Genomic DNA, 24396 nt, shown 5'->3' with positions numbered 1-24396 from the left:
CATTGAGTCTGCACCCACCACAATCCCACCCAGGCCCTCTCCCCATAACCTCGTGCATTTACCCTAGCTAGCCCCCCTGACACTCAGGACAATTTAGCATGGCCAATCCACCTAACCCACACATCTTTGGACTGTGGAAGGAAACCGGAGCAAACCCATGCAGACACGGGGAGAATGTGCAAACTCCACACAGACAGTGACCCAAGCCGGGATTCGAACCCGGGACCCTGGCATTGTGAGTCAGCAGTGCTAACCACTGTGTCACCGTGTCGCCCAAGAATGAGAGAATTCTCTGTGATTCAATGTAATCTCTGACCGGTTCTTGATCAGTAAGTTCCACCATTTGCACTGCACCGGTCAGAGTATAACCTGATGCTGAGTAATCACACTGAGATTCTGTCATGTGTAAAATTACAAATTGCAACATTGTCATTGAAATTGGTGCACAGAAATTTTCATCAATCAGATCCACTCTCAAAAATGTTCTCCCAAACAACGCACTCTCTCAGATCTTTTCAGCAAGGATCCACTTCCAGGATTTCAATCTCTCCTTTCACTATTCTTCTGCCTCAGATTATCACATGCACTCAAGCTTCCACACAATCTCTCAGGTACCCAGCCATATCAACAGAACACCACTGTTTCACAGGTAGTACCAAAGTCCCAACCTTAGGATTACTTCAGATTCTGGCTTTTTGCCAGCCAACTTCACCAGGTGTGTTGCCTTGAACTGGAAGCCTCTCTCTACCCCTTTCTTTAACTTCAGGGAACAGTATCTTGTTCAGATTCCCTTTGACTTCAGTTTTCCTCAGACTTTTTTCATTCCCTGGTTTCTGGAACTATCTGTTCTTCAACTTCTGGGACTTTCTTTCTTGCCCTTACTCCATTGTTCTGCCTAATGGTTCTGGCAGTTTCCTCTTCAGCTAACTCAAAAATTATTTCTGACCCAAAATGGCCACTGGTTGCCAAGTCTTTCCTTACCTCGTCTTTCCTTATGTGTGTTTTCACATTGTAAACTCTCTGAATACAATACAGGCACAGTTCGAAATGAAACCAAAACCCCATACATGCAAACACCTTTATTTAACATTAATCTATGAAAGTTTTAACCCTTCTGTATACAGAAACACCGAATTAAACTCACTTAAATGTATATCTTATTTCTAATATCCAACAATAAAAATATAGGTTACTAAATCGACTGCTTGACAGAGAGAAACTAAAGAAAGATGAGTTTAGGGTTGGGCAAATTGTTAGACACAGTTTGACCCAATGGAAGCGAGGGAAACAGCAGAGGCAGCTGATCAGACTGTCTCAATCTTAGTGACAAAGGAGCTCCATGAGCTCCTCAGACTTGCTGTTGTAGGTGAGGATGGAGGAGAGAGGGAGGATCCTTCAAAAGGAACTAAAACAGAAAATGCTGGAACGGTATGTGTTGTCTGCAAAGCGCACAATAAACAATACTTTTCACTGGATCCCAATCCATGCGACAATAATAAATCAAACAAAAAATCAGATCAAAATAAGATACTGCAGATACTGGAAATCGAACCTCAAAACTGAGTGGATCTCTTCCCAAACTCAGAGCAGGTGAATAGCCTCTCCCCAGTGTGAACTCGCTGGTGTACAGGGATTCCCTGAACCACGTCTCACAGTAAAAGCAGCTGAATGGTCTCTCATCAGTGTGAACACGTTGATGAGACATCAGTTCTCTACAGCTTTTATAGCAGTTCTCACAGTCTTGGCATTTAAAAGGTCTCTCCCCAGTGTGAAGCGGGGGTGGTTGGAGGGTAGATTATGGAGTGAATCCCTTCCAAAAGTGTCCTGGACCAGAACCCATAAATTATGTTCGGAAGCCAGATTAGATCCAAACAAAGTTTTCTATTTTGGCATAAATGTGAGGATAGGATGCTTCACTCCAGGAGTAATTCCACTGACAAATTAGGAATCTTTCATGGTAAAACAAACTTTATTTAACAACAGCTTAAATATAATTCCAAAAAATGAAGCAGCTTAACTATTAACAGTTGAACAATATTTAAAAGTGAAAGGAAACAACTTTAATTTCTAATTTAGCACAATTTCAGTTCCAAATATGCAACATTCCTCAGAGATGTAGATCCCACTTCAATTACAGTTAGAAACCATAAATATACTTGCTATAATGAGTATAGACTGTCCTGAAGTTTCAGAGAGAAGACAAGTCTTAGAGCAGCTTGTAGAAACCCTCCATCTTCAAACAGCCCCCGGTGTGCTTCCAGCTCTGACAGGTAACTGAAACTCTCCTCACAGTCTGCACATTTTCATGGTTTCTCCCTAATTTGAAATCCAATCACAACTTGTGAATTCGCTGGTGCGTCAGAAGATTCGATGAGGTAACGTATCCCTTCCCACACTGCAAGCAGGTGAATGGCCTCTCCCCAGTGTGAACCCGCTGATGTATTGCTAGTTTAGACGTCTGATTGAATCCCTTCTCACACACAGAGCAGATGAATGGCCTCTCCTCTGTGTGGATTCGCTGGTGTATTGCTAGGTTGGATGAGTGATTGAATCCTTTCCCACACACAGAGCAGATGAATGGTTTCTCCCCAGTGTGAACTCGCTGGTGTGTCAGCAGAGTTGATGACCGACTGAATCCTTTCCCACACACAGAGCAGGTGAATGGCCTCTCCCCAGTGTGAATTCGCTGGTGTGTGAACAAGGTGGCTGACTGAGCAAATCCCTTTCCACACTGGGAACAGGTGAATGGCCTCTCCCCAGTGTGAACTCGCTGGTGTTTCAATAAAGTAGATGAGTCAGCAAATCCCTTCCCACACTGGGAGCAAGTGAATGGCCTCTCCTGAGTGTGAGTTCGCTGGTGTATCAGCAGAGTGGATGAGTGAGAAAATCTCTTCCCACATTCAGAGCAGGTGAACGGTTTCACCCCAGTGTGAACACGCTGGTGTATTGCTAGGTTGGATGACTGATTGAATCCCTTCCCACATTGGGAGCAGGTAAACGGCCTCTCCTCAGCATGAGTCCTCTGGTGTATATGTAAGCTGGATAACTGAGTGAATCCCTTCCCACACTGAGAGCAAGTGAATGGCCTCTCCCCAGTGTGACTGCGTCGATGAGTTTCCAGCAGGGATGGGTAATTGAATTCCTTCCCACAATCCTCACACTTCCATGCCATCTCCCTGTTGTGACTGCAATTATGTTTCCAAAGGCCAGATGATTGGTTGAAGTCTTATCCACAAACAGAACACATGTACAGTTTCTCTCCACTGTGAACGGTGCTTTTTTCTTCCAATTTCAAAATACAATGATATTCAGGTTACAGTAAATTGGCCGACTCATCAGATTCTGATATCATGTTTTGTTTCAGTTTCTCAACTGCAAATCTTCTTCTTGTAAACCCTGTGAAATTGATTTAAAACAGAAAAAAGTGAGTGAGAAAGAACCCACAAAAACACAAAGGTGGGTTGTGGAATTGAGCTGAATGCATCTGCTAATTTGTGGGGCCGCGGTGAGGAAAGGGTAACCAAGAAAGCTGCTGGATTGTCATACAAACCCAGCTGGTTCACTGATATCCTTCAGGGAATGAAACCTGCCAGAAGGTCTGGGTCTACACAAGACTTTGGGAGGAGATAGAGAGAAGTAGGAGTGGCCGGGGTGAAGGCAAGGGATTTTATACATCTACAACTTGACAAGAACTTTGACAGAATCTCACAAACCCTCAACTCCACCAACTCGAAGGACCAAGATAGCAGATGGATATAAACACCATCACCTCCGAGTTCCTCCAACCCACACACCATCCTGACTTATCTGACTTCCAGTACTAAACGAACAGAAATTTATTTCATATAAATACTGGGAAGACTGAACCCACTGTCTTCAGTCCCCTCTCCAAACTCCACTCCCTCGCCAACAACTCTATCCCTCTTCCTGGCAACATGTCTGACCTGAACCAGGCTGTTCACAATCCTGGTGAAATATTTCACCCAAAGATGAGCTTCCAGCCACATATCCAGATCATCATCACTATTTCCATCTCAGTGACATCGCCCGACTCCACCCCAGTCTCAGCTCATCTGGAATTCTCATCCATTCCATTGTGATGTGAAACTCAGGGGAATGGGAATATAGAGGGGGAATGGGACTGGCTGAATTGCTCCAAAGAGGGTTGGCATGGATTTGAGTTGCCAAATGGATTCCTTCTATGTTGTAATGTCTCCATCAGTGGAAATAGGTAACGTTGACACAGTGCCTTTTATATATCAAGACAAGAAATAGGGAATCATAAATAACATAGCACGTACCATATAACTACATTAAACATATCTCTGTCCCAAGCGAATTTACTGTTCATTTAAACTGCCTTCTCCTGGGAAAACTCCCCCTTTAATTGTGAACATTAGGTAAGAGGCTATCCTATTAGCCAGATAAATAGGTGCGACATCCTGAGGGAGTCAAAAGATGTCAATATCTTTGAGAGAGAAAGAAAAATATACCTGGGTCTCGTCCTGCTCCTAATGCCCGATGTTCGTCTGTAATAGTTCCAGTCTGCAGCCTCCCTAAATTCACTTCCTCTCCCTTCAGTTGCTGCAAGTGCCCAATTTCCCCCAGAATGAGAAAAGAAATGGAAAGGGGGAAACATTGATTTCCTCCCAGATGTTGTCCAGAGGAGGAAGTTTCACTCTGAAAATCATCAACAAACTTTTGCATTGTGACGTCAATGGAGGCCTGCCTATATCAGCCAATAGGAATCAGTCTGCACCGCAGTGACATCCTCGGGTTCCAGTGCGCAGGCCTGGGCGCGCGGACACGGGAGTCCCGCCCCCACCCCACCTATTGTTCCCCTCCCTCTGCACCTCCTCGAGCCAAGGTTTCCGGGCAACCGGCTGGCGGCTCCGGCCAGAGCGAGAAGCCGCTCGGTGATCTCCCCCTCCCCCCTCTCTCTACGGCGGCTGCTGCTCCAAAAAGAGATCGAGAGCGACCGCTGGCGGCAGCCGCACTGCGCCTGCTCCGGACAGCTCGGCTCAGCAGCGCTCTCTGCGCCTGCGTGCTGGGCTGCCAGCTGAGGGAGTGGGGGAGGGGACTTTGCAAAATCTCTTCCCATCATTTTCTTCCAAGTCCCGCAGTTTGATTTGAAACAGAACAGCTTCTGTTTGTAGCTTCACCACAGACTCCAACTTCACACACAGACTCAAACTTCACACACAGACTCAAACTTCACACACAGACTCAAACTTCACCACAGACTCAAACTTCACCACAGACTCAAACTTCACCACAGACGCAAACTTCACACACAGACTCAAACTTCACACACAGACTCAAACTTCACCACAGACTCAAACTTCACCACAGACTCAAACTTCACCACAGACTCCAACTTCACCACAGACTCAAACTTCACACACAGACTAAAACTTCACCACAGACTCAAACTTCATCCTCTGGACAACATCTGTGAGGAAAACACTTTCTTTCTCCCCCTGGGAATTACAGAGAGTTGTGGGACTCTGGAACTGGAATTAGAGCTAAATATACTGAGGGGGAAATGTTTGTGATTTTGTGGAACCTGTTTTTATTGTCTGAGCTTTTTAAAGTGTAATTTATCTTGTGCATTCAAATAATGTTTCTTTGCATGATTTAGTGATGCTGGTTTTAAATTGATTTGTAAAGTATTTTTTAAAATGTGAAACCTTGTCCTTCAGTATTCCATTGGAACTTTCTGAAATTTGTTTACTTTTTAGATTAGTAACAACAGAGATATATCTTGTGTTCATATATTTGGTATATTTATGTTTCGGTAATAAGATTCATTGTTTTATTCTTGTAATACAGCATGTCGTTACGTTATATAGTTCCAGTCAAAGAGACATTACAATTCAGAAAGATTGCTTTTAAAATCTGGAGTAAATATAGTTTTCTCAAATCTCCTTCCTATCACCTCTCTAATTAAGAAATGCGGCACTGTATACCACATGTTTTTAGTCCAGTTATATTCAAAATTATCTGTTCTGAATTTCTATCCAGTACTGACGGTGATGACTTTTATCAATTCCTTTTACAGGATAATGGAGGGGAGGATTGACAGATTGAAATCTCAAAGGAAACATCAAGTGAAGAATTAACAGAATTGTTCGATTATTGGGACCAGGATATCATCGGCATTTGAGTCCAGGAGAAATGTTTCTCTCTTCTATCTGCTTCAAAAGATCTTAAACATTGGTGTAACACACACACACACACACACACCAACCGCAACTGATCAGCAAACCTGGAGAGATACAAGGACACTGGCACCATGGAGAAAATGTGGACACTGTGGAAAGGGATTCAGATTCCCGTCGGAGCTGGAAATTCATCGGCGCAGTCACACTGGGGAGAGACCATTCACCTGCACTAAGTGTGCAAAGGGATTTACGAATTCATCCGATGTAATGACACACCAGCGAGTTCACACAGGGGAGAGGCCGTTCATCTGTTTGCAGTGTGGAAAGGGATTCTCTCGCTCCTCCAACCTCCGGATACACCAGCGAATTCACAGTGGGGAGAGGCCATTTACCTGCTCCAAGTGTGTGATGAGTTTCAGTCGGTTATCAGTTGCAGACACACCAGCGAGTTCACACTGGGGAGAGGCCATTCACCTGCTCTGAATGTGGAAAGAGATTCTCTCTCTCCTACAACCTACAGATACACCAGCGAGTTCACACCAGGGAGAGACCGTTCACCTGCTCTGAGTGTGGGAAAGCTTTCGCTACTCCATCTGACCTGCTGAGACACGAGCGAGTTCACACAGGGGAGAGGCCATTCAGCTGTCTCGAGTGTGAGATGAGATTTAATCGATTATCTCACTTGCAAACACACTAGCGAGTTCACAACAGGGAGAGGCTGTTCAGCTGAATGAGAAAGCATTCATTGATTCATCCAACCTTCTGACACACCAGTGTCTTCATGCTGGGGAGAGGCCATTCACTGGGTCTGTGCAGGATGGTATTCACTCAGTTATCCAATCTGTTCAGATACCAGTGAGCTCACAAATGATTACAGGGACTGGATTCTGCTGTTATTGCTGCTGTTATTCACATCCAGAACTGAACCATGTTCACTCTGACAGTTTTATGTTTATTCAGTGTGGGACATGGGTGTCGCTGGTCAGCATTTATTGCCCATCCCTAGTTGCTCTCGAGAGGGTAGTTGAGTGTCAGTCACATTGCTGTGGCTCTGGAGTCACATGTCGGCCAAACTAGGTGAGGACGACAAATTTCCTTCCCTAAAGAACGTTAATGAACCAGATGGGTTTTTCCGACAATCAACAGCGGTTTCATGGTCATCAGTAGATTCTCAATTCCAGATGTTTTTTATTGAGGTCAAATTCCACCATCTGCCGTGGTGGGATTCGAACCCATGTCCCCAGAACATTAGCTGAGTTTCTGGATTAATAGTCTAGCGATTGTTCCACCAGGCCATCGCCTCCCCAAAGTGGGACGGTCGGACGGTTTCTTTCTGCGGGACTGACCAGTCTCAGGATTTAGCTTCCAGTGGGCTGAAGCTCTTTGAGCTGCTCCGCCATTCAATATGATCATGGCTGTTATTAATATGTACAGCAAATTGTAATCTTCTAAATAGGATATTCAGATGGTGATACATTTTCATTTCTTCCTGAGGAAGAGGTTTGTGTCTATCTAATCTTTCCTGTTTTACAAATTAACTTTGAGCTTGAGAATTAGTTTTTAAAAAATGAAAAATCTGGGTTGAGAATCTGGTAAAAACACCCTAAGAGAATTCGCAATCACAAGGTGTGGCCCATGTTGATTTGAGGAGTCACAGCTGGAAGGATAAGAACTGTAAAAGGGCAGCTGGACTCTTCCTCTTTGAGTCACAGTGAGACATTTCTAATTAAATACACAGAGGGAATTCCCTCAGTTTTGACATGTTCATTCAAAAAGATTGCAAGTAATTTGATATCGAAAAAAACAGCCACGGGGTATTTGATTATTGTAGATGCTGAAAATCACATTTTCTACTGTGAAAATCAGCTGGAAGTAGCACAATTAACGCAAGATTTGGGACATTTAAGCTCTTATTGAGCAGAGTACAGCAGCTAATGCTGTAAAAAGGGGGCTGGGCTCAGCCTCTTTTAGCAGGAGACCTGGAGACATTGGCCGGAATTTTACCGGCCTGCCCGAGGCTCGTAGGATGGTGCCCGAGGGCAATGGAGAATTCCATTCTGTGAGCCTTGTCCACCTGAATTTGGGGCGGGCGTGCCGGTAAAATCAGGGCCATTGGGTCTGACACTTATCGTCCTGCCTTTGTTACAGAGGTGAACTCATCAGGCAGACCTCAGGGTCACATGTTTGGTTTTGAAATTGCAAGTTAATTATTTTAAACATCTATTGGACATCCCAATTGGTCTCTGTTACCATGGGGATAAGTGATTCAGGGTCGAGCCTTGATTGGAATTCTGGGTGTTTCTCACAGAAAGCAGGCAGTCTGCAGTTAGCTTGGAAACCGTCAACTGTGGGACCAGGAGCTGTGAACCAGCTATGGGAGCAGGAGCCGAGAGGGTCATAAGGAATCAGGGGTGTTCCCAATGTTTAAATCCCTCAGGGAGAAGGCAGTGAAGCCCATGCTTGAACTGGGGAGGCCACAGTTTTGAGGTCTTAAAGGAAAGTTACTTATTTGAAAGCTAATGGAAGGATCCCCATAAAACCTTGGAGAATAGCTGAAAAAGTGAGGAGAATTGAAGTGAATCTTGGAGAGCTTTGACATTCCTTTGGGATGGTTCCAGGAACAGAAGTGAATGAACCTTGAAGAAGAAATTAGATAAAACTCTTGGGTCTAAAAGGGTCAAGGGATATGGGAGACAGGGGGGGATCAGGATACTGAATTCGATGATCAGCCATGGTCACGATAAATGGAGCAGGTTCAAAGGGCCAAATGACCTATTCCTGCCTCTAGTTTCTATGTTTGTAAATTGTTAAATATAAGGGAACTTGTGCGTGTGCGTGCGCGCGCGCAGGGAGGAGGGTAAAAACTACAAACAAAAGCTGAAAAATACTGCAAAAACTCAGGTCTGACAGCATCTGTGGTGAGTGAAAATAGGATTCATGTTTTGAGTCCACGTGACGCTTCGGAGCTAAAGAGGGGTCGAAAATTAGAACTGAGTTTACAGCATAAATCTTCACAAAATATAATTGGTCATGCTGATTATTAATATTTCTATTTTATATGAAGGAAAGTTTGTTTTTGATTAAAAACCTGGAATCTTCTGATGTAATTTTTCCAGTTAATCGCTGGGTGTTTACATTTCTCTTGAAACGTTAATGTTTCCAACCCAAATTGTAACAACTCACACAACAATATTTCAAAACAAATCGTAGAAGAAATGTATGATGGTCTTTATTTTGTACAAAGTATTACATTATAAGACACCGCTCTTCTCGGATCCACAATTTCTTAGCTCGAACAATTATTTTAGTGAAACAATTCGATAATAAATGAATAAAAATTGTACTAATTGTCGTCCCTTCGAAAGCAGGTTTATCACCCGGCACAGAGGGTAATTTGGGATTTCTCCCAAACCAATTAACAGGGATTATACTCTCCAACCACCTGAAGTGAATTCTTTACATGAACCGTCCAGGCCAGTGCAGGTATCAACTTGCAGTTTGGCTGATCAGCTGAGATTTTCTGCAGCATTTCATCGATCACCGTGTGATTCCTTTCACAGAGACCATCACTGAAAGGACTTTCAGCTGCCGTGTTCCTGACCAGAATGTTCATGTTTTAACACACGTCTCCAAACTCATCATTAACAAATTCCCCTCCATTATCAGTCAGAAACCTAGCTGGTGCTCCAGGTCCAGTCCCTGTCCACTTCTCAGTGACTTGTTCTAGAATCACCCTTTTGTCCTTACCATGTATTATTGGAGAAAGACTAAGTTGGGTTACCATATCGATAAAATGTAGAATTAAAATAATTCTGTCTTTGTCTCATACCTTTAGATGCACAGCAACTTCTTCATGAGCCAAGGGAAGGATGTAATCGCTTTGTCCGATACTTTGTACTAATCTGTTCTGAGTCTCGTATACTCTTCACCAACCAGCCCTGCATCTTGTCGCAGGATTTTTAATCTTTGTTCGATAGGACGAGCAAATTGTTTGTGCAGCTTTAAGACAATTTGTAATTTTTTTCTGATTCTCTTCGCCTGATGTCACGAATCCTTCTCAAACCCTATGATTAGAAACATCAGGTTTTGTTAAGAGGATACGATAATGTCCTGATTGAGTAAACTGCAGATCTACTGACTTTCCAAATAAAACAATCATTCCTTGTTCCATGTCCAGTTGCATTTGTGCCTTTTTCATGAAAGGTTCACTCAACATTAAACTGAGCAGGTTCACTGTCAGACACACCAGACTACACCAGTCCTGGAGTGCTGACTCCAGCTACTTTACATGGAATCAACACTCTCTTTAGTGGCTTCAATCTATTGATATCACCAACTGGAAACCTTTCATACTCCTTAGCCTTGTGTCACTCTTCACCATGAGGTGAATCTTGGTAACATCTTCAATCTGATCCACACACTGTTGAGGTGCAGCCACTGTGGAATGAGGCAAGGTTAGACAGGTGAGGGTTTTGTCCCCTGGAGTTTAGAACAGTAAGAGGCAACTTAACTGAAACATATAAGATCCTGAGGCATTTTGACAGGGTGGATGTGGAGGGCATGTTTCCTCTAGTAGGAGAATCCAGAACAAGGGGTAACTGTTTAAAATAAGTTCATTTAAAGCAGAGATGAGGAAACTTTTTTTTCCCCAGAGCGTTGACAGTTCCTGGAACTCTTCCTCAAAAGTTGCTGTAAGAATCACCATTGAATATTTTGAAGGCAGAGCGAGATAGATTCTTGATTAACAAGGGAGTGAAAGGTTAACGGGGTAAGTGGGAATGTGGGGTTGAGGTTACAATCAGATCAGCCATTATCTTACTGAACGACAGAGCAGACTCGAGGGGCTGAGTGGCCAGTGCTTGCTCCCAACTCATATACTTGAATGTATCAAACACAGAACAGGTGACTGAGTCTGTGACTAACACACTCATCACTGGACCAAATTCCTTCTGATATTCCAATTCCTTCAGAGTGATAACCATCATCATTGTGTTCAGCCTCAGAATTCTCTGTGTTGTGTCTCACTGTGAAAGTTTATCACACGATGATGTTTTCATTCAGACCTGAAACACCTGTTAATAGTTCCCCAGTCATTGCTGGGGTTCAATCACCTATTAGTGCTGTTCCAATCCTGTCTTTTGTTGCGATATCCAGACACACTAAAGATGCTTTCACCCTCACACGAAACCTGTCAAAGTCCAATTATGCTTCACAGGCAACCAATAGATCATCTATCTTGTAAATCTCAATGAATCTTTATAAAAGATTCAAACCTTCATCAGTATCCAACTGATGGACATCCAGCTCACAAAATACTTTGCTTCTGATCTTTTTGTCAAGAAGTGACAGTGCCAAGGCCAGACCTTGTTTTCTCCTTGGTCGGGAATGTAACCTGGGGTAGCACGGTAGCACAGTGGTTAGCACTGCTGCTTCACAGCTCCAGGGACCTGGGTTCGATTCCCGGCTCGGGTCACTGTCTGTGTGGAGTTTGCACATTCTCCTCGTGTCTGCGTGCGTTTCCTCCGGGTTCTCTGGTTTCCTCCCACAGTCCAAAGATGTGCGGGTTAGGTTAATTGGCCATGCTAAAATTGCCCCTTAGTGTCCCGAGATGTGTAGGTTAGAGGGATTAGTGGATAAATATGTAGGGACAAGGGGGTAGGGCCTGGGTGGGATTGTGGTCGGTGCAAACTCGATGGGCCAAATGGCCTCTTTCTGCACTGTAGGGTTTCTATGATTGAACCCGTGTCCACATCTCCACCTCATTCTTACATTGATCGGATGGTTCAGACTTCAAGAACATCAGCGGGGAATCAGACCCTGACAATTCCCACTGGCTTTCAACCATTTCTCACAAAAACTGCTGGGATTGTAAGCTCCTGCCTGAAATATACTTTCCTTTAGTTTTTAAAATTCACCATGAGACAAACATTCCCTGTTACCATGTTATAATCCTGACAGCATTATGGTGAAGGAAGAAACTGAAGCTAACCTTTATTTGGAATAGATTTATTTGCAGAGTAAAACATTACAAGTACATACCTCCCAACTCCACTCTGTGACAGTGTCTCTTTATTTGCACTCGTCCAATCAATGCCCTCCATTTGTATATATTTAATCTCAAATAATTTAGTTAACACCCAGAGTTGGAGCAGATAATGGGTCTAATCTGAGTGATTGCCATAATGTCTCAACAGGGGTTGAATCATTCTTTTGCTCCCACACTGAGTGCCAGTAAATGGCCTCTCACCTAGATGAACTCTCTGGTTTCTCCACAGATGATGACTCAGTGAATCCTTTCCCAAACTCAGAGCAGGTGAATGGTCTCTCTCCAGTGTGAACTTGCTGTTTCTGCAGAGCAGATGACTGAGTGAATCCCTTCCCACAGTCAGCACGACTGAACAGCCTCTACCCCAGTGTGACTGCATTGATGAGTTTTCAGTGCAGATGGGTAATTGAATCCCTTCCCACAATCCTCCCATTTCCACAGTTTCTCTGTGGTGCCAGAGTCCTTGTGTCTCTCCAGGTTGAAGCTTCGTCCACATACAGAACGTGTCTACAGTTTCTCCCCACGCTGCATGTTGTGGTGTTTTTTTCAGGCCGTGTAACTCGTCTACAAAGAGTCAAATAGGTTTGAGAAACCCAATGCATTCCTTCTGAGCTGTAATGACTCTGACTGGAAAGATACAGCGTAGCTACATGTAATATAGTTTAAGTTTATTGATTAGTGTCACAAGTAGGCTTACATTAACACAGCAATGAAGTTACTGAAAATCCCCGAGTTGCCACACTCCGGTGCCTATTCAGATACACAGAGGGAGAATTTAGCATGGCCGATGCACCGAACCAGCATGTCTTTCCGACTGGGAGGAAACTGGAGCACCGGAGGAAACCCATGCAGACACGGGGAGAATGTGCAAACTCCACACAGACAGTGACCCAAGCCAGGAATCAAACCCGAGTCCTTGGCGCTGTGAGGCAGCAGTGCTCACCATAATATGATAGTAAACTAATAAAAATAGAAATGTGTTGAATTAGAAAACCATAAAAAATGGTCCACCAATCACTTCAGTCTCCACAGTTGCATGGCTTCTCCCTAATGTGATTGAGAACGGAGTTGTTTCCTTCCATGTACAAAATTCTCTGCTGTTCAGATAATCTGATGCTTTGTGCAAGTTTCCTGACCCCAAATCCTCCTCTTCTCAAACCAACTATATTAACACTGAAACAGAGCTGAAGTTATTTTTCAATTCAGCAGAAACAGACCCAAAGGAACATGGTTTAGTTTGAATATGCTCAACAGGAAAATACAATCACAATAGTTCCTTGTGAATTCACTGGTGTCTCAGAAGAGTGGATGAGGTAACATATCCCTTCCCACACCGGGAGCAAGTGAATGGCCTCTCCCCTTTGTGAATTCGCTGGTGTATTGCTAGGCTGGATGAATCAATGAATCTCTTGCCACACACACAGTAGGTAAAAGGCCTCTCTCCAGTGTGAACTCGCTGGTGTACAACTAGTTTGGATGACGATTAAATCCCTTTCCACTCTGGGAGCAGGTGAATGGCCTCTCCTCTTTGTGAGTTCGCCAGTGTATTGCTGGGTTGGATGAGTCAGCGAATCTCTTCTCACACTGGGTGCAGGTGGGATGAACAAGTGAATCCCTTCCCACAATGAGAGCAGGTGAATGGCCTCTCCCCAGTGTGAACTCGCTGGTGTGCCCGCAGGTTGGATACCCAAGTGAATCCCTTCCCACACTGAGAGCAGGTGAACGGTCTCTCCCCAGTGTGAACTCGCTCGTGTACCTGCAGGTTGGATGAACAAGTGAATCCCTTCCCACACTGAGAACAGGTGAATGGTCTCTCCCCCGTGTGAACTCGCTGGTGCCTCCGCAGGTGGGATGAACAAATGAATCCCTTCCCACACTGAGAACAGGTGAATGGCCTCTCCCCAGTGTGAATTCGCTGGTGTGTCTGCAGGCTGGATGACTGAATGAATCCCTCCCCACACTGAGAGCAGGTGAATGGCCTCTCCCCAGTGTGAACTCGCTGATGCATCCGCAGGTGGGATGAACAAGTGAATCCCTTCCCACATTGAGAGCAGCTGAATGGTCTCTCCCCAGTGTGAACTCGCTGGTGTGACTGCAGGTAGGATGATTGAGTGAATCCCTTCCCACACTGAGAGCAGGTGAATGGTCTCTCCCCAGTGTGAACTCGCTGATGTCTCTGCAGGCTGGATGACAGAGTGAATCCCTCCCCGCACTGAGAGCAGGTGAACGGTCTCTCCCCAGTGTGAACTCGCTGGTGTGACTGCAGGTTGGATGATCGAGTGAATCCCTTCCCACACTGAGAGCAGGTGAATGGTCTCTCCCCAGTGTGAACTCGCTGATGTCTCTGCAGGGTGGATGACTCAGTGAATCCCTTCCCACACTGAGAGCAGGTGAATGGCCTCTCCCCAGTGTGGCTGCGCCGATGAGCTTCCAGCAGAGATGGGGCTCTGTATCCCTTCCCACAGTCCCCACATTTCCATGGTTTCTCCATGGTGCAGGTGTCCTTGCCGTTCTCTTGGGTGGACAATCAGTTGAAGCCTCGTCCACACACAGAACACGAGTACAGTCTCTCCCCGCTGTGAATGGTGTGATATTTATTCAGGCTGTGTAACTGGTTAAAGCTCTTTAGTCCATGCACTGGAACACTCTCACTTGAGTGTGGCAGCGTGTTGGTGCTTTTCCAGTCACACTGATGTTTGGAATCTTTTCAAATCAACAGACTGGACAATAATTTCTCCTTCTAGATTCAAAGGCCGATGATATTCAGCTCCCAAGGAATATGACTCTGTCAGATCTAGACGTGACGTTTGAGATTTCGGCCTGTGATTCCTCTTTCAGTATCCTGTGAAACAAGTTTACAAAAGTCATCAGTGTCAGTACAGGATGGAAATTCAGAACAGACAATTCTAGTTTCTATGGAACATTCTTTCCTATTTCAGTCCCAAAACATTGTGAATCTCCATCCCACACACTCTCCCTCCATTCTCACTCTGCTGTATCTAATATTCACCCTCCCAATTCTCCTGAAGGTGCTGATTGAGGCTGATTGACAGATCCATGCTCACTGCTTCCTGTCCTGGACACAGAGACCATAACAAATAGGAGCTGCAGTCGGCCATTTGGTCCATCGAGCCTTTTAAACTATTCAATGAGATAATTCGTTCATCTACCTCGGCATCATTCTCCCCACACTAAACCCATATCCCTTGATATCCTCAATATCTAGAAACCAATCAATCTCTCTCTTGAAAATAGTTGATGACTGAGGCTTCACTGTCCTCAGGGGTTGAGAATTCCAAATCTTTACCACATCCTTGGGTGAAGAAATCCCCCCACGTATTAGCTTCTGCTCCATCTTCTTGTCTGTTCCCCATAACCCTTGTCAGTCAAAGATCTGTCTAACTGGGATATATTCAATGATCCTCAGCCTCCACTGGTCCCTGTGGAAGAGAAATCCAAAAGACTAACAACCCTCTGAGGGAAGAGACGTCTGGAAATATATAACGTAGCTACAGTTCCATATTACAAGATATTCAGATCCCAAGGAATATGACTCTTTCTAGATGTGGCGGTTGAGATTTTTGCCTGTGATTCCTCGTTCAAAATCCTGTGAAATGAGTTTGCAAAAGTCATCACAGTCAGTATAGGATAGAAATTCAGAGCAGACAATTCTAGTTTCTCTGGAACATTCTTTCCTATTTCATTCCCAAAAAGTTGTAAATCTCCATCCATATCTATGGATTCTATTTACAAATGAAAGTGGATGAGCACTTGAAGGAAATAAACTTGCAGGAGAATGGGGATATCGAGTGGGAATGGGACTGGAATGTTATACAGAGAGTCAGCCTGGACTCGAGTTACCAAATGGATTCCTTCTGTGCTGTAATGACTTTATGACTGGAAGTGTATAACATCGCTGCAGCATTATATTACAATGCATGAAATAATAATAAATGTATTTTATTACAGAAGCATAAAGAATGTATCTAATCTGAGTACCATATAATAACACTAGACATATCTCTGTCCTATATTAATTTACTGTACGCCTGAATGTCAGCCATCTCCTGGGGAAAGCTGCCCTTTAATGTGAACATGAGGAAAAAGACCATCCTTTTCGACAGACAAATAAATGTGTCAAGCTGAGGGAGCAAAGGATGTTTACCAGGCTGATTCAGGGAATCGCGGGACTGATGTATGAGGAGAGACTGACTCGGTTAGGATTGTTTTCGTTGGAGTTCAAATGAATGAGGGGGGAATCTCAAAGAGACTGATAAAATTCTAACAGGTCGAGACAGGATAGATGCAGGGAGGATGTTCCCGATGGAGTCCAGAACTGGGGGTCACAGTCTGAGGATTCAGGGCAGACCATTTAGGACGGAGGTGAGTAGACATTTCTTCACCCAAAGAGTGGTGAGCCTGTCGAATTTATTACCACAGGAAGTAGTTGGTGCCAAAACATTGAATGTATTCAAGAGGTGGCTGGATATAGCACTTGGGGCGAATGGGATCACAGGTTACGGGGAAAAAGCAGGATTAGGCTATTGAGTTGGGTGATCAGCCATGATTGTAATGAATGGCGGAGCAGGCTCGAAGGGCCAAATGGCCTCCTCCTGCTCCTATCTTCTATGTTTCTATATCAATGTCTTTAAGAGAGAGAGAGACCTGGGCCAACCTTCCCAGAGTCTGCAACCTCCCTGGATTCACTTCCTTTCCCTTCAGTTGCTGCAAGTCCCCAATTTCCCGCAGAATGAGAAGAGAAACTCACAGATGTTGGCCTCCTTTAGGTCAAACTCACAGATGTGAACGACAGGAGAAAGTTTGACTCTCTCTGAATCTCCATCTTCAATCACACAAGGCCCGCGCTCTCAATGGCTGGAGGACCAGAGTCCTTCCGGTCCTCCAAATCTTCCTATTGGCCAGAGCTGGTAAGGGGCCGTGAATCAAAGGTGCGCATGTGCGAGTTTGGGGGGAATGCGCATGTGCGGGTGTGGGGCGGGGCCCGGGACAAAGTCGGCGCACTGACCATTGTCTGTCCGGCTCTTCCAGCCTTTCCCATTGGACAACAGCTCAGCGCGGCTGGAGGACAAAGTCCCGCCCACCCCCACGTGGGGCTCCGCCCCTCATTGTCTGTCAACGGGGTTTGACCAATGGAAACTCCGGAGGACCAGAGGTTCTCTGGTCCTCCAGCCAATCAGAGCTCCCCATTGCCTGAATGCGGAAGTGGACAATAAGACCATAAGACATAGGAGCGGAAGTAAGGCCATTCGGCCCATCGCGTCCACTCCACCATTCAATCATGGTTGATTTCGAGCTTGTTCAGCTGCTCATTCCTGCCCAGCGAAGCTGCTGCCGCTCTCTCTCTCTGAATGAAGATTGAGCTTCAGACACAGACTCAAGGAAGTGAAAAGAATCAGCCAATGCCTACGACCATACTAGTCTGAAAACGCCTGATCTCGGAAGCTAAGCAGACTCAGGCCTGGTTAGTAGTTGAATGGAAGACCTCCTGGGAATACCAGGTGTAGTAGACTTTAGGGTGGCATGGTGGCACAGTGGTTAGCACTGCTGCCTCACAACGTCAGGGACTCGGGTTCGATTCCTGGTTTGGGTCACTGTCTGTGTGGAGTTTGCATGTTCTCCCCATGTCTGCGTGGGTTTCCTCCGGGTACTCCGGTTTCCTCCCACAGTCCAAAAGATGTGTGGGTCAGGTGGATTGGCCATGTTAAATTGACCCTTTGTGCCAGGGGGACAAGTTAGGTTAAATGCACAGGGGTACGGGGATAGGGCCTGGGTGGGATTGTGGTTGGTGCAGACTCGATGGGCCGAATGGCCTCCTTCTACACTATAGGATTGTATGATTCTATGAAGTGAATCCAGAGAGGGTGCAGACTCTGGAAAGGTTGGCCCAGCTCTCTCTCTCTCCCTCTCTTAAAGACATTGACATTCTTTGCTCCCTCAGCTTGACACATTGATTTGTCTGGTTAAGAGGATGTTCTCTTTCCTAATGTTCAGAATTAAAGGGCTGCTTTCCCCAGGAGATGGCTGACATTTAAGGGGACAGTAAGTTAATATAGGACAGAGATATATCTCGTGATTTTTTTTGTCACAGATTCGATAAATTATTTATGGTTCTGCAATGAAGTAATTTATTCTTATTTATATTCTTGTAATATTGTACTGTACCTATGTTATATACTTCCAGTTATAGAGTCATTCCAGCAAAGGGGTCCTTTCAGCCACACAAGTCCGTCCTGACTCTTGGTAAAAGTCTCTTAGTTCTGGAAGCAGTGAGCATGGATCTGTCAATCAGCCTCAATCAGCACCTTCAGGGGAATTGGGAGGGTGAATATTAGATACAGCAGAGTGAGAATGGAGGGAGAGTGTGTGGGATGGAGATTCACAGCTTTTGGGGAATGAGAGAGGAAAGAATGTTCCATAGAAACTAGAATTGTCTGTTCTGAATTTCTATCTTGTACTGACAGTGGTGAATTTTGTAAACTCCTTTTACAGGATATCCGAAGGTGAAGATTTGCAGGCAGAAATGTCAAACCAAATGTCACACTAAGATCTCACAAATTCACTCTATTTATCGGAACCTGAATATCATCAGTCTTTCAATTTAGAAGGAGAAATTTTTGTCTGTTCTGTCTTTTTCAGGAGATCTTAAATATCAGTGTGCCTGGAAAAGCACTGAAACACACACACACCTGAGTGAGCGTGTTCCAGTGCACGGACTGTGGAAAGAGCTTTAACACAGTTGAACAAACATTGCACCATTCACATCAGGGAGAGAAATTAATTGTGTTCTGTGTGTGGACGAGCCTCAGTAGATCGTGAAACCAGCAGAGTCACAAGGACACCCGCACCATGGAGAAACAGTGGAAATGTGGGACTGTGAGAAGGGATTCAATTACCCATCAAAGCTGGAAACGCATCGACGCAGAAACACTGGGGAGAGGCCATTCACCTGCTCTCAGTGTGGGAAGGGATTTAGCCAATTCTCCCTTCTGCTTACACACCAGCGAGTTCACACCGGGGAGAGGCCGTTCGCCTGTTCTGAGTGTGGGAAGGGATTTAGTGATTTATCCACACTGCTGAGACATCAGCGAATTCACAATGGGGAGAGTCCATTCACCTGCTCTGACTGTGGGAAGGGATTCATTCAATCATCCCGTCTGCTGGCACACCAGCGAGTTCACACTGGGGAGAAGCCATTCACCTGCCCTGTTTGTGGAAAAATTTTCAGTAATTCATCCACGCTACTGACGCACCAGCGAGTTCACACTGGAGACAGACCGTTCAATTGCTCTGACTGTGGAAAGGGATTCATTCAGTCATCCCACTTGCTGACACACCAGCGGGTCCACACAGGGGAAAAGCCATTCACCTGCTCTGAGTGTGGGAGAGGATTCAGTGATTCATCAAACCTGCTGACACACCAGCAAGTTCACACTGAGAAGAAACCATTCAACTGCTGTGTGTGTGGAACGGGATTCAAACATTCAGCAACCGTGATGAAACACCAGCGAGTTCACACCAGGGAGAGGCCGTTCACCTGCTCCATGTGTGGGAAGGGATTCACATTGTTATGCAACTTGCAGAGACATGTGATGGGTTTGATGCTGGTGAGAAAGGGGGGAGGGTCAGGTAGAACAAAGAGAAAGTCAGGGATTGGTTAGAGGGCGGGTGGAGATTAAATGACAAAAATGTCCCGGAACCCAAGGCAAAGGGAGAGGTAATGGTTGTAATAAAGAAACAATAAGAAGTTTTAACAACAGCAGGTTAAAGTCCAAGAGGAACCTGGTGTTGTTAAAACTCTTACTGTGTTTACCCCAGTCCAACGCCGACATCTCCACATCGTAAAGAAACAAAGCATTGGCCCAGAGTAAGTGTGAATGGTAGAATAAAGGACAGCTCTGTCTGGAAGCAAAAAAACATGAAAACAAGATGCAAACTGACACTCAGCAAATAAAAAACAAATCCAAATGGAGGAGAGAGTTCAGGGTGTGAAGTTGTTGAACTCAACGTTGAGTCCAGAAGGCTGTAAAGTGCCTCATCGGAAGATGAGGGGCTGTTTGTCCAGCTTGTGTTGGGCTTCTCCGGAACATTGCAGCAGGCCGAGGACAGAAATGTGAGCGTGAGAGCAAGGTGGTGAATTCTAATGGCAAGCGGAAGGTCAGGGTCATGCTTGTGGACTGAGCGGAGGTGTTCCACAAAGAGGGCAAGGAACAGGCTACAGATGAATTAAAGAGAACCCATTTGTGTCCAGAACATTGTGAACATCCTTTTACTCTGGTTGTCTTTGATCCTTACAAATGCTGCTAGAACTGCTGAGATTTTCCAGCATTTTCTCTCTTGGTTTCAGATTCCAGCATCCGCAGTAATTTGCTTTTATAAGGCTGCAGATACCTCCTCCCAAGTAACATGCGTGTGCCCAAGACATCATCACTTGTTTCCCTTATTTCTTTAGCACCCATGGTGCTCTCCGCAGTAAACACAGAGGAGAAGTATTCATTAAAAATCTCACCCATCTCCTGTGGCTCCACACACAGATGGCCATACTGATTTTTAAGGGGATCTATTCTCTCTCTAGCCACCCTTTTACTCTTAATATAGCTATAGAACCTCTTGGAATTTTCTTTAATCTTACCTGCCAGATCCATATCATACCCTCTTTTTGTCCTCCTGATTTCCCTCCTCAGTATTTTCTTACACTTTTTATAGTCAGAGTGATTCACTTGTCCCCGATTTCCTAAACCCAATGTATGCTTCCTTCTTTTACCTGACCAGAGCCTCAATGTCCCTTGTCTGCCAGAGATCCTTAAATTTACCATTATTTCCCTTCACCTTAACAGGAATATACTGCCCCTGGACTCTTGATATCACACTTTTAAAACCTCCCATTTGCCAGTCATTCCTTTCCCTTCAAACAAACTCACCGAATCGACATCTGCTCGATCCTGCCTAATGCCCACAAAAGTGGCCCTGCTCCAGTTTAGGGCCTTGACCTGTGGACCTGTCCTATTTTTTTCCAGAACTATTTTGAAACTATTGGTGCTCCCAATAGTGCTCCCTGACTGACACTTCAGTCACTTGCTCCACCTCGTTTCTTAACTGTCTAATAGAAAGTGAGTCCAGGAATTGATGATGAAAAATAAGGAGCTGGGAGATGAATTGAACAAGTATTTTGCCTCGGTGTTCACAATAGAGGATACAGTTAAAACTCAGAAACAGCTGGAAATCAGAAAACAGAAGTGTGGGATGAACTCTGAAAAAGCACAATTCCCAGGGAAGTGGTCCTCAGCAAACTGTTGGAGCTGTGGGCTGATGAGTCCTCGGGTCCTGCTGGCCTTCATTCTCGGGTCCTGCTGGGCTTCATTCTCGGGTCCTGCTGGGCTTCATTCTCGGGTCCTGCTGGCCTTCATTCTCGGGTCCTGCTGGGCTTCATTCTCGGGTCCTGCTGGGCTTCATTCTCGGGTCTTAACAGAGGGAGATAGTTGATGTTGTTCAATTTTCTTAACCGTCCGTCGCCATTACCCGCACTGCGCATGCTTCAGGTCCCGCCCCTCATTCACTCCGATTGGTTGGAGGACCAGCCGCTCCCGCTCGGTCATCCAGCCCCGCCCCCTCTTCCTATTGGCCCGGAGCTGCCGTCAATCAGTCCCGGGGCATTGTGATGTGGAGCATGCGCAGTGTCATTGCTGTCCTTGGCGCTTGTTTGTCCCGGAGAAGCGGAGTCAGCGTTAGGCGGTGGCTGGGAGGATTTGGAAACACTTTGTGGATCCGCAAACCCTTCAGAATCATTGTCAGCTCCCTGGTTTGCAGCTGCGGGGCTTCTCCCTCCCTCCCTCCCTCCCGGGAACAGGCCCAGGTTAACGGCCCCATCCTGGCTCAGCCACTGGAGGATGGTTCACATCAGAGGATGGGGGAGGGGGACAATAAATAAGAGGTTACACTTTGACCTCAAATCAATGAGGACTCCGATCTCTGGGAAGAACATAGAACAGTGCAGCACAGAACAGGCCCTTCGGCCCACGATGTTGTGCCGAGCTTTATCTGAAACCAAGATCAAGCTATCCCACTCCCTATCATCCTGGTGTGCTCCATGTGCCTATCCAATAACCGCTTAAATGTTTCTAAAGTGTCTGACTCCACTATCACTGCAGGCAGTCCATTCCACACCCCAACCACTCTCTGCGTAAAGAACCTACCTCTGATATCCGTCCTGTATCTCCCACCACGAACCCTATAGTTATACCCCCTTGTAATAGCTCCATCCACCCGAGGAAATAGTCTTTGAACGTTCACTCTATCTATCCCCTTCATCATTTTATACACCTCTTAAGTCTCCCCTCAGCCTCCTCTGCTCCAGAGAGAACAGCCCTAGCTCCCTCAACCTTTCCTCATATGACCTACCCTCCAAACCAGGCAGCATCCTGGTAAATCTCCTCTGCACTCTTTCCAGCGCTTCCACATCCTTCTTATAGTGAGGTGACCAGAACTGCACACAATATTCCAAATGTGGTCTCACCAAGGTCCTGTACAGTTGCAGCATAACCCCACAGCTCTTAAACTCCAACCCCCTCTTAATAAAAGCTAACACACTATAGGCCTTCTTCACAGCTCTATCCACTTGACTGGTAACCTTTAGAGATCTGTGGATATGGACCCCAAGATCTCTCTGTTCCTCCACAGTCTTCAGAACCCTACCTTTGACCCTGTAATCCACATTTAAATTTGTCCTACCAAAATGAATCACCTCACATTTATCAGGGTTAAACTCCATTTGCCCTGGGAGGTGGGCGGGGAGGATTCACAATCACCCGCTGGAGGTCCCAACACCCCCAGTAAAAAGCTGCAGCTCCCTGCAGTGACCGGGAAAGAAAATAATTGATTTTATTTTCACTCTGTACAAAAGAGAACTGAACCCAGCCAGAATAGAGGGTGGGAGAAAAGATTTGTGAAGATATTTCACACTGGGTTTGCCAGGCTGACCAACTCTCTCTGAGAAAATGAAAGGACATCCTTCATGAGTCTGTCGGAGCAGGTGAGCAGTATTGTGTGCGGTGCTGCTGGAACTGCGAGGGTGGGCACGGGCTGGTTGGCAGCCAGAACAGTTGGAAGAGGGTGCTGCACACATCCATCTTATGGGTGAAACAGCGCCCATACGCCATGCAGCCTGGCACACTGGAGTCATGGGACAATCCATTGAAATATGAGATGGTTGGTCAGTGTGGGAGTTGGTTGCAGGACAGGGAGGAGGGAAAGTGTTCAGGATGAGGATTTACTGCTTTACAGGAACAAGTGAGGAAACGATGTTCCACAGAACATAGTTTCAAATTCCAGCATCCGCAGTAATTTGCTTTGATTCCAAATAAACTTATTGGACTTTAACCTGGTGTTCTGAGACTTCTTACTGTGCAAACTCCACAGAGACAGTCACCCACCGCTGGAATCGAACCCAGACTCAGTGAGGCAGCAGTGCGAACCACTGTGCCACAGTGAAGGGAGTTTGCCGCAAATTTCGGGTGATAACAATGGGCTGGATGTTGCTCAGAATGTGGAGCACTGCAGCAAAGTACAGAGAGACAGAGACAGAGCAGCAAACTGGACTGAGAAATGGAGTCTGCAGACTGGAACTGGCAGCATGAGGAGAGGTTATTTAGTCTAACACTCACAGCAATCTACAACCCACCCCCATTACCGAGACAGTGAGACAGAGATTACAAACACTCACCAACACAGCTCCACAGAAACGTCCCAGGAAAAAGAGGGAATCTGTGGCGGTTCCTGTCCTGAAATAGCCCCAGGACTGTCACTCAAACCCCCAACCCCGCCCAGTTCACAGCTCAGCCTCTCAGCTTGCAGCTTCCTGCACCTTGAGCCAACCCTGTCCAGGTGTGGGAGGGATGTGGAACCACAGAGTGGGGGGGAGGGGTGACCTCCTGCTGTGCCCCAGATAGTTTCTCCTTCCCCTCCCCCTTGACGCTCTAAGGTCTGAATGTGGATGTGTTGATGGACATTGCAGAGCCTCACGGAGCTGCGCCTGTCCCTTATCCTGGGTCACCCCCTCCCCCTGGGTCCAGTGTGTTCAGTTCGCTGCTTCTTTCCCTGCTGAACCTTCAGTTAATCAAAAACAGAAAGTGCTGGAAAACCTCAGCAGGTCTGATCGCATCTGTGATCATC

General features: G+C 45.7%; 3 protein-coding genes and 1 pseudogene across 4 annotated transcripts in view; 3 read left to right on the top strand and 1 right to left on the bottom strand.

Annotated features, from left to right (window-relative positions):
• LOC144485002 (uncharacterized) overlaps positions 1–24396 on the top strand; it is a 397873-nt gene that overhangs the window by 306826 nt on the left and 66651 nt on the right. The gene's annotated exons all lie outside the window — the stretch shown is intronic.
• On the bottom strand, positions 1065–21746 carry LOC144484976 (uncharacterized). Its single transcript, XM_078203301.1, has 3 exons — positions 21150–21746; positions 13823–15052; positions 1065–3226 (listed from the first exon to the last, which is right to left on the bottom strand). Exons 2-3 carry the CDS (start codon positions 14699–14701, stop codon positions 2333–2335), a joined length of 1773 nt encoding a protein of 590 aa, XP_078059427.1. The 5' UTR covers positions 14702–15052; positions 21150–21746; the 3' UTR covers positions 1065–2332.
• LOC144484975 (uncharacterized) overlaps positions 17082–24396 on the top strand; it is a 37657-nt gene continuing 30342 nt past the window's right edge. Inside the window, exons 1-2 of the mRNA XM_078203300.1 lie at positions 17082–17138; positions 19272–19735. Coding sequence (XP_078059426.1) covers positions 17082–17138; positions 19272–19735 — 521 coding nt within the window. The remainder of the gene's footprint in view (positions 17139–19271; positions 19736–24396) is intronic.
• On the top strand, positions 17633–17741 carry LOC144485011 (5S ribosomal RNA; annotated as a pseudogene).

Source organism: Mustelus asterias, unplaced genomic scaffold (genome assembly GCF_964213995.1).
Source record: "Mustelus asterias unplaced genomic scaffold, sMusAst1.hap1.1 HAP1_SCAFFOLD_150, whole genome shotgun sequence".
NCBI classification, from domain to species: Eukaryota; Metazoa; Chordata; class Chondrichthyes; order Carcharhiniformes; family Triakidae; genus Mustelus; species Mustelus asterias.
The sequence above is the reverse complement of the archived record's forward strand: the minus strand, read 5'-3'. Positions and strand labels throughout refer to the sequence as shown.